At 39.3% G+C, this 10,199-nt stretch overlaps 2 protein-coding genes across 2 annotated transcripts; one reads left to right on the forward strand and one right to left on the reverse strand.

Annotated features, from left to right (window-relative positions):
• Window positions 1-350: 350 nt before the first annotated feature.
• lmod3 (leiomodin 3 (fetal)) lies at window positions 351-4,435 on the forward strand. Its single transcript, XM_042491045.1, has 3 exons — window positions 351-651; window positions 773-2,344; window positions 3,373-4,435. The coding sequence occupies exons 1-3, from the start codon at window positions 364-366 to the stop codon at window positions 3,418-3,420; spliced, it is 1,908 nt and encodes a 635-aa protein (XP_042346979.1). The 5' UTR covers window positions 351-363; the 3' UTR covers window positions 3,421-4,435.
• A 582-nt stretch (window positions 4,436-5,017) lies between these two features.
• On the reverse strand, window positions 5,018-9,624 carry LOC121946478 (PRA1 family protein 3-like). The gene is made up of 3 exons (XM_042491048.1): window positions 9,386-9,624; window positions 8,564-8,781; window positions 5,018-6,047 (listed from the first exon to the last, which is right to left on the reverse strand). The coding sequence occupies exons 1-3, from the start codon at window positions 9,565-9,567 to the stop codon at window positions 5,872-5,874; spliced, it is 576 nt and encodes a 191-aa protein (XP_042346982.1). The 5' UTR covers window positions 9,568-9,624; the 3' UTR covers window positions 5,018-5,871.
• Between the last annotated feature and the right edge of the window lie 575 nt (window positions 9,625-10,199).

Below are 10,199 nucleotides of genomic sequence, written 5' to 3' on the forward strand. Positions count from 1 at the left end.
GTGTTTGTTGTGCAGCACTTCAGAGCTCTGGGAGACTGGGAGGAGCTCTGCGTTCAGGCGAGACTTTCTACGCCCCCACCACAAGCAGCCCAGTCAAAATGGTCCACCTGCTGCTGTCTGTCCAACACTTTCCTTTGCCTGAAGCAACTGTCATCCCAAAAGATCCTGATGGCCGGGCCAGCTGAGCAGGGGCTGAAAGAAGAATGTTCGCATGTCTCTTTTGCTTGTACCTTAAATATCTTCCATGCAGTTCACAGGGTTTAATTTTAGCCTCCACATGCGGCACAAGCAGTCAGTTCCTTGCTGAAGTCAGAAGCTACTCAGTTTGCTCTGTCATAGATTGGACAGGAGAAAGAAGCAAATATGTCGGACGATAAAGACATGGAGAATCCAAGTGACGAGGATATTGATGAGGATGAACTCCTCGCTATGCTTTCACCTGACGAGCTTAGGGAGCTCCAGAGTGAGATGGATGTTATTATTGCCCCTGATGAGAGGGTACCGGTGGGACAGAGACAGAAGGACCAGACGGAGAAGCCTCCGACGGGGACGTTCGACCACAGATCCTTAGTTGATTACCTCTACTGGGAGAAAGAGTCCAAACGTATGCTTGAGGAAGAAAGAGTGCCTGCTACCCTGCTTCCCAGTGAGGTAAGAGATCAATTTAGAATATTGATATTTATTCAGAAACAATGAACTACAGGCAGAATTTCTTTTACAGAAGTGTTTGGACTACAATTCTAACCTTGGTCTGATGTGTTGTTTTCATCAGAAAACTTTGAGGGAGGAAACTGAAAAGAAAGACGAAGAAGAAGATGTTGAATATGAAGTTATAGAGGAAGTCATTGAGGAAGAAGCCTTAGATGGTGTAGACGGAGAGGAAATTATAGAGGAGATCATTGAGGAAATTGTTGAAGAGATTGACGAAAAGGACGAAGGGGTGGATGTGAAAGATGAACAAGAAGTGAAGTCACCTGTGACCACGCACAAACATGTGGATGTTTCAGATGCAAGCACTGAAAAAATACCAGAAAACAATACAGATGACAAACAGCCCGTTTCAGATACAAAGAAGAATGAGAATTCAGACCCAAAACACAGCACATCACAAGTTGAAGAGAAAGAGGAAATTAAAACCACAGAATCTTCGCTTCCCAAAGAAGCTCCAGAGGAGCCAAAGATAAATGACACCGATGATAAGCCCCCTCCAAAAGAAGAGAGAAAAATTAACAAATTGAATATTCCTAAGCTGTCACTCAATAACATAAAAATGACATCAAGACCTTCAGGAAATGAGACAAACTTGGAGTCGACACTCGACAAAATCCGCAACAACAACCCCTCTGTTACTGAGATAAACCTCAACAACATTGAAAACATTCCCAAAGAGATGCTCCTGGACTACGTCAACACCTTGAAGAAGAACAAACACGTAAAAACCTTCAGCATAGCCAACACCGGAGTTGATGAAAACATAGCGTTCAACCTGGCCAACATGTTACGAGAGAATCGCAGCATCACGACTTTGAATATCGAGTCCAACTTCATAACCGGAAAGGGCATCGTCGCCATCATCCGCTGCCTCCAGTTCAACGAGACTCTCACAGAGCTGCGTTTTCACAACCAGAGGCACATGCTGGGTCACCACGCCGAGATGGAGATCTCACGCCTGCTCAAAGCCAACAACACCCTCTTGAAGATGGGCTACCACTTTGAGCAGCCGGGGCCGAGGATGGTGGTGACCAACCTTTTAACCAGGAATCTGGACCGCCAGAGGCAGCTGAGGAAGGAGGAGCAGAGGCAGCAGCAAGCGAAGGAGCAGAGGGAGCTGATGCAGATGTATGAGAACAGTCTAAACCTGCCTCCTGGTTTACTGGAGATGCTCGGGTACGTACCGCCTCTAGAACTCCTCCAGGAGCATGGGCTCGTCCCCCCCTCCTCAGATGTGAGCACTGCACCTCAAACACATCAACAGAAAGAAAAACCAGAGCCTCAGAGGAAGCTTAAACACAAGAGCGTGCCCAAACAACCCAGCGCCGCCGAACCGGCAAACGCACTGAAGGACGTCCAGCTGAAGAGGACACCCAAGAAACGCGATCCTTTTCTGGACCTGGACCCGAGGGATAATAAGGGACCAGAAAGGGCAAGTTTCCAACTGAGGAAGACTCCCAAAGCAAAGAATGTCAGCAGTGGGGAGGTGGCGGATGAAAGAGCAAACCTGAGTGACGTCATTAAGACTTTGAAGCCCATCCCTCGCAGACGACAGCCACCTAAAGTTGATCTTACACCCCGTGATCAGCTCCTGAGTGACATCAAAAAGAGTAACGTGGCCTATCTCAAATCTGTGAGTATCCGAGAATCAAGTCGAGATCATGGATTTAGGGGTAGTTCCAACATTTAACAAGTCATTTTTTAAAGGTCCAGTGTTTATGATTTAGTGGCATCTGGTGGTGAAGACTGAAGATTGCGCCGGCTGAAATTTTCAGGAGGTTTTTAGTGGGAGCTGAATTATCTGCAGAGGTCTCCTCCTCTCGATATCAAACAGACTAGGTGATTAGAACTGATAAAATCACTGAATAAAGCAGTGTCATGTTAAAAATCAGTGTTTCTCCAAAGTTGTGTAGCATGTCAAAAATGGGCCACTAGCCTAGCTTTTCTTAAAAAAACCCCAAAAAAATCAATGTAACCTGTGTGCATCGAGCACTGTGACACTATGATGTCACCGCTAAAATTAGTCTCTGTTGCAGCTACACATAAAAAAAAAAAAACAACTCAGTAAAAATGCAATAAAAAGTTTTCTAAAAATGTGGTTGTTGCTGTCAGTGCCTAGCAGCTGCAAGGCTAATGTCTATTGCTCACCTTTTTTCTGGGATAACATAAAATCTGCTAAATCATCCACAGAGATCTCTTTCCAAAACAAGACTCAGCGTTTTTTGGGGGCTTGTTTGCCACGAATGGCCCTGTCTAGAGCCAGTGCTTGGCTTGTCCTTTCTTGGATACTGTAGAAGCATGACAGTGCAACATGGTGATCTTTGTTGATATGTAGATATAAATAGATCATTCTAAGGTAATAAAAACACAACAACTCTTATTTTCAGGTGATTATACACTAAAGAAAGCATACTTATTATATTATATTCCATTTATGTTAATATATCCCCCTAAAGCCTACACACTGGACTTTTAATTGATATAAAGGGTTACTGTTAATGGTAGTAAAGGCCTTAAAACAGAGAAAACAGAGCATTTATAGCATGTGAAAGTGTTAAATTATCTGAACTTGTTTTACAGTTTTGTATTCGTTATCCATGATTATGTGACACCACTGTCCCAGAAGTCATCTTTTATTCTTTCATTTGTTGCTGCTTGCAGGTGCCGCTCCCTAAAGTCCTGGAATCAAGTGAAACGAGTCTCCTCTGAGGTGCCAACTTGAGCTGTTTGTTCTCCTCACCAGACTGTATGTTTATTTTACACATATTCTCAAATGAACTGTGCAAAGCAAGAGTGAAGCAGACTTTCACACATAAGAGATATCGGGTGTTTGGTGTTGCTCTCTTGTGTTAATACACTCTTTAGATATTCGTTACGATATTTTCATCATTTGCTATTGCCATCGCTCATATATTTCTAATCATTTTGTGCTAGAAACCAGATCTTTTAAAGTACGTTTGTTTGATTAAAAGTTAGCTGATTTTATTTTAGAGAAAACTTGTTCCATATATTTGCATTTTGCTATAAAAAAATCTTTCACACTTTACCCGGGGAATGTTTTTTCTTTCTTCTGCTGTTATTAAAATGGAATAGCTCTCAGTGTTAAACAAATAGGATCCCCAGTGAATCATTGCAGTTACTCCCAGTTCTTCAAGGTGCACAAAAAAGACAAATTACATAAATGGAGATGAGTCAGAGTCCTGAGAAACTGTTGTGATGCAGATAATTAGTCTGAACCAATGACAGTATGTACAATCCTGGAGGGGATGTTAATTAGTTCGCTATTCAGTAGTTTAAATAAGCATTTCATTTGTTTCAGGAATAGCCTGCAATTTGTTTCACAGAAATATTAAACTTAAAAAAGACAAAAACCTGATTTTGCGATAAATTAGTAGGATCTATATATTCACACTGAGTCTCAGTTGGGAAAAGATGGCAACATGAATCAGGTTATCTTTATTTTTATAGAGGACAGCCATGTTTCACTTCCAGTTCTGTGACTTCATTATCACTTTTCAAGAATGAAAAAAAGTCACATAAAAACATCGAGAATATATAATAATATAACATAAACAATCTTTGTAACCCGCCATTTGTGAAGGTAGCATGCACAAACTGCAGTTAGTGTGCACGTGTGGAAACGTAACAGGAAAACAGCTGCTCTTACTATCAGGAGTAACAGTAGAAAATGAACAACTGACATTATAGATGACAGATTAATTCATATATGTATATTTTTTTCACAAGGAAAAGAGGATTTGACTTCTATGGAGCCCCTTAAGTCCCGAAAGGTGATTTTTTATTATTTTTTTAAAATCTTGTACGCACAAGTTCATTATCTTGTGGAAAGATTATGCTGATAACATGGTTCCTGCACATTTTCATAGACAAAGTTTCAAAACCTTTCCATGACTTTTAAAGGACTCATAATTAAATTTCCATTACAATAGCAACAAATAACACGAACAGCAGTACGCATCGGTACCCTCAGTAAAAAAAAAACAAAAAACTATGCTGGCCAATCAATGCATATTAGAGCTGCGTTATGTCAACAGCTACATACATTACATTCTACATTTATGTGAAATTCAGTTAACCACAGAGAATTACTGTAACAAAATTCCATGACTTTTCCATAACTTTAAAGGATTTTACTAATTCCATGATTTTCTCAGGCCTGAAAAAAACAAATTTTGGAATTCCATGACTTTTCCAGGTTTTTCATGACTTGCCACAAGAAAATTAATAATAAAATATGATTTTTCAGTACTTTAGGGACTCCCAACACAGCATGGGGAAAACAACCTGGGAAGTTAATTAATTTAATAAATAATTTGTCTCACTGCCAAAATTATGTCCTTTGTATCCTATAGCCATTTAATACATTTCTGCATGCTATATTAAGAAAATAAAGACACATCAGAAATAACAACAAACTTTACACATCATGACATAATATTCAAACAATAAAGCTGCACTTGCCATTCATTTTTCAATATTGCATAGCTGTGATCAGAAGGGATACACTCAGGCCAGCCTGCACGGTCAGGAACTGTGTGCACGCATCTTAATAAGAATAGGAATATTTAAACTCCAAGATTATTAATCAGGCCATATAACCATGTCTACACGAGAAGCAAACTGGTCTCAAACCAGTATTCATACAGGTCCAAGACGGGAGTTATTGCTATTCAATAAGCAGTTAACAGTTCACTGGGTTTTGGGTAAATTAAACATGCTTGTGTTGAGGTAGCAAACTGAAAGGATCTGATTTTAGAACAAACACAACAGATATTGTGTTAAGACATTCTGCTTCATTTTGCTAAAAAATAAATACTCAGTCGTCATGGGGAACAAAGTCGACAAATGATTTGTATTTAGAACATTTTTTGACACAGGAATGACCTTTGGTAACCTTTGGTGCCCATTGCCTTTCAACATCCAATCTACGCTGTGATTGTGCAAATCTTGTAATAATGTTACTATCCATCTGTGAGTCACACAAAATAGAATGATGGATGAAAAAGTATGGGAATGCAAACGTCAGTAACTTTACATGTACAGAGGGGATAAAAACTCAACACATGGGACTATGCTATGGAAATTTTAATCCATACTATATGACACTGAACTCCCCTTGGCACACGTTTGGCTAGCTTCTTATTCCTTCAGTTTGCTCTCAATGAAATCCTGAATCTTGTTCATTTTCTCCTCCTGCTGATCCAGCAGGTCCATGATGACGCCCATGGGGGTCTTCTTCAGCCCGACACCCTCAATCTTGTTCTCCAGTCTGTTCTTCATGTTGCGCAGTCTCAGAGAGGCGTGGATCAGAATTACTACAGGAGAAACAAGATATTTATATTATGTGGACACAAGAGCATGAATTTAAGTCTCAAACTTCAGTCAATCAGACTTTAAAAAACACACATATATAACAATAATAAGTAAAATAAATAAATAAAATACTCTCAGTTGTAGATAAAAAGAAAATAAAAGGATAACAGCACACATAATAATACCTTTTTAGTTCAAACAAAAAGCCAAACTAAAAAGGTAGGCCTCGAGTTGTTTTTAAAAAATGATTTTGCCTGGAACACATCCTGAGAAAATTAAATGTGATACTGTTGAAACTCAGAAATTAAAGCAGGTGTAAGGACCGGCGTGTGTTTTATGCCCGTGGTAGACAGATACTGAATGCATGACATCAGCCCGTAAATGCAGTTCTGTCCAAATCAACAACCCATAGCAACCCGTCAACACAGGCAGCAGTGGGCAGGCCTCCTGGGAAGCGATCAAACTGCCTCATCTATCCGCCACCATGTGAGAGCTGCTACATTTGCTCTAACGATCCAACCCATCAATTATCCAAAGCACTCTGCCAACTGCCTGACTCAGAATTTATTTAGAGAACTGTAGCAAACCCAAAACTATACATCTGAGCTACAGTTTACTCGCTCTGTAATAACGACTTTATTTTGCAATCTGTGTCATGAGTGAATCCATGTCGGTGACACTGAACACGCAGTTCAAGCCCTACAGTGAGTCAGTATGAGAGAGCGCTTGGAAAAACTTGTTCACCCGCAGAAAAACCTCAGTTATGCGTCCCTGTGTGACTCACATCCCCCTTTACTGTTTACGTGGAACATTAGCCAACAAGTGTTTGCAATATACTGTAAAGAACGCAAGTTACAGTTCTGATTACACTAAGCTGAGCACTACATCTATAAAGATACTTTAAGTTTAAGCAGTTCTAGAGAGAACATTTTGGTCACATCTATTAAACTAAAGTGTTGTGAAACTGGATACAAGTAAAAATAACCTGTTTTACCCCAAAAACTTATTTGATGCCTCAAATGTTTTGCATTTTTGTGTCAAAATCACAGCATAGCAGAAGAAACAGACAGAGAAAGGAGTGTTTGTGTGATTCCTCAATACTAAATCTAACTTCACCAGGGCCATGCCCTTAAATTACAAATGGGAGTGTGTGGGAACTGAAAGGACACAATTAAAAATGACTGACAGCTCAATTTTCCATGATCTATTAGTACAGGTTTCTTACTGCTTAAGGCAAATTTGTTTTAAGACACTGAATGACATTAAGAGTCAATAAGGTCAATTCTACAATAAATAAAACTGAAGGAATAAAAACCAAAATAAAATCAATTACTTAAGGTTAGGGACAATTTTAACCCAATGTTTATATCAAATTAAAACATGACTTTTGGGGGGAAATACCTGGCATTTGTTGGTGGGTTTTGGGGCTATTTTGTGTTTGCCTTGACTCCCATTGTGCTGAGTTTGAAAAACTTTTTGCCATTAAGTACACAGAGCCTTGTACTGGTCTCAGCCATACTGCCAAAATCTTTCTCAAATTGTTAATTTTTTTTTTTCAATTTATTGATCCTCATGTCATCCATAGTTCAGCAGACAATGGATCCTTTGCTCGGAGCATCCTGGCTGGAAACAAAATATGTGTTGTTGGTTCCGCTATCCTGATCTGCATGACGTTAATGTGAGAGGCATTTTTAATTTTACAACGCAAAGTAAAAAAAAAATATTCATAAAATCCAACACCCCATGTTTCATCATTTTAAGACTTTTAAAAATTGATTTTAGAAATGTAAATACTAATTAATGCTTATTTTTAGATTAATGAATTAAATGCCCTCTGAGACTTTTGAAGGACCTATGACAGGGACACTCAACTTACTTTGCCCGGGGGCCACTCCTGCAAAATGACAGGAGGCCAGGGGCCAATTCAAAAACAACTATTAATGATAATACATAAATAATTAGCCCAGACCTTTGTCAGGGGTTCCCAGGCACTTTCTTTGATAAACAAGCTGATGATGCTTTTTGTAATACATTCTGGCACCTTAACTGCGTTCAAAATACAAAAAATGTCGCGGTGTAAATCATTTTATTTTTTATTGTGAATTCGAAAATGGTCAACTGGCTACCCGGCACCCTGTATTATGATGCAAGTGATGTTTTTAATTTACCATGTCAAGTAGCTACAGGTAAGCTCATGGCAACATTGGCTTTTTAATTATTTTAAACAGAACAAAGTCAAACTTGATAAGATCTTGGAAACAGCAGTTTGGCGTTTTCACGTGACCAAAATTCCATATGCATGTGGTAACAATAAAAAAAACATCTCCATGAGCACTAAGCAAACTCCAGTCTGCACTTGCCATGGACAAATTTTTTCATTCCACTAGAAGATTTTTAGGGCACTCTGTGGTTCATAACACCCAAATAAAATAGGGGAACAGTAGATATAGTGCTTTGCCACAGCCTGAATACAACTGTATGACGTCTTTGAAAGTAAACGGTAAACACTGTGACTTACACAGCAAAGGGAAAGTGATGCCAAAGATGAAGACCATGACGCCGCCACACAGCGACAGCAGAAAGTAACTAGTGACCATGACCCCGATGACAAACAGCGTGGGGTTCTTCTTTTTGAAATTCTTGACCATGGCCTTGTTCTCTCCTGCCCACACTGAACCCATGAAGACCAGTGTCACCACAGCTCCTCCCAGAAACATGCCAAATGGGTTCAGGAACCTGGAAATATGAAAGTGAGATATTGTACATTATGTGCTCCTTTGAGTGAAGGCATTGTTTTTAAATAGCACAACCTGGTGGTAAAACAACAGCTGACACTCTGTCCGGAGGGCAGATGCCTGCAGTCAGGCCTATATACTCATCACTACATCATGCTCGATTCACAGAAAACTATCAAACCAGCTTGATGTTTGCAAAACTAGAAGCAATAACATGTGAATGTGGGAGCTTCAGATTAAATGTAACATCACTGATTCTCATTAACACTCAACATCCGGTAAGTAACGTTTACTAAAAAAAAAAAAATGTTGACATTACAGTAAGCACATTTTAAGCTAGCTGCAGTGTTAACTTATAATGACTGCTAGCGTTACTGAAGATAGTTTAAAGGAAAATATGTAACTGCTAAAGGCCAAGAGAGCTAAATGTCTAAAAGTCAAAGGCTGCCAAGAGAGTCTGAGAGCTTTAAATGTTGGCACAACAAAAGGAAAGGTGACAGAAATAGCCTGTGTGGTCATGATGGGTGTGGACAGAAGGTATGCAGGCTAATTAAGCACAGAACCAGAGATGCTAGCTGTCCTGTTAGCATGCTGTCAGAACTCACCCTACAATGAGGAAAACCACCACAGCCACGGCGAAATAATTGGTCTGGTAGTACAGTAAATTACTGATCACTCTGTTGTTCCACTTTGTTAAATCTCCGAACTCGGGTTTGGCGAACCGGTCCGTCCCGGGGAAGAAGTCATCCCACGGTCTGAGGGGTGCGAGCTCCATTTTGGTTGCCATGTCTTCAAGCGCAGCAGAGACACACGAACACAAACATACCCGCACGCGCTGCGTAATATTTTGACAGGCCAGCTGATCGCCGTCTGTACGTGGAAGGAGGGGGAGTCAACAAGCCGTACTCCCGTTCAAGATCTCGCGAGAGTTTGGGTTCTCGAGGAGATGTTTGGAATGTTGGACTTGCGTTCTAGAATGCGCAGCAGCACCGATAGACGTCTAGAATGTTTTGTTTAACATCCAAAAAAGAAACAAATGAATTTCATTTAATTTTTAATAACAACAACAACAACAATAATTATTATTACTACTATATTTATTTTATATTCATATTAATATTTCATTTATATTTTTTTATTTTATATCTATATTTCTATAGAATCCAGTAATTTAAATTCGATTCAGGAAAATGGTTTATCTTTAAATTTGTGTAAATTCTGAAATTCAAAACGGCAAATTATGTTAATTAAAATTATGTTTTGCGATATAAAAAAAAAAACCAACCTTTATTTATATAGCTGATAGACATATATCAGTCTATGGTATAGCTCTATAAACAAAGCTAAGATATTCAAATCACTACAAATATTTTTCAAAATAAATGCAGCAATATTTAGCGCACATGTTGTGAAAGGAAA

This window comes from Plectropomus leopardus, chromosome 8 (assembly GCF_008729295.1).
Source record: "Plectropomus leopardus isolate mb chromosome 8, YSFRI_Pleo_2.0, whole genome shotgun sequence".
Lineage (NCBI taxonomy): Eukaryota > Metazoa > Chordata > Actinopteri > Perciformes > Serranidae > Plectropomus > Plectropomus leopardus.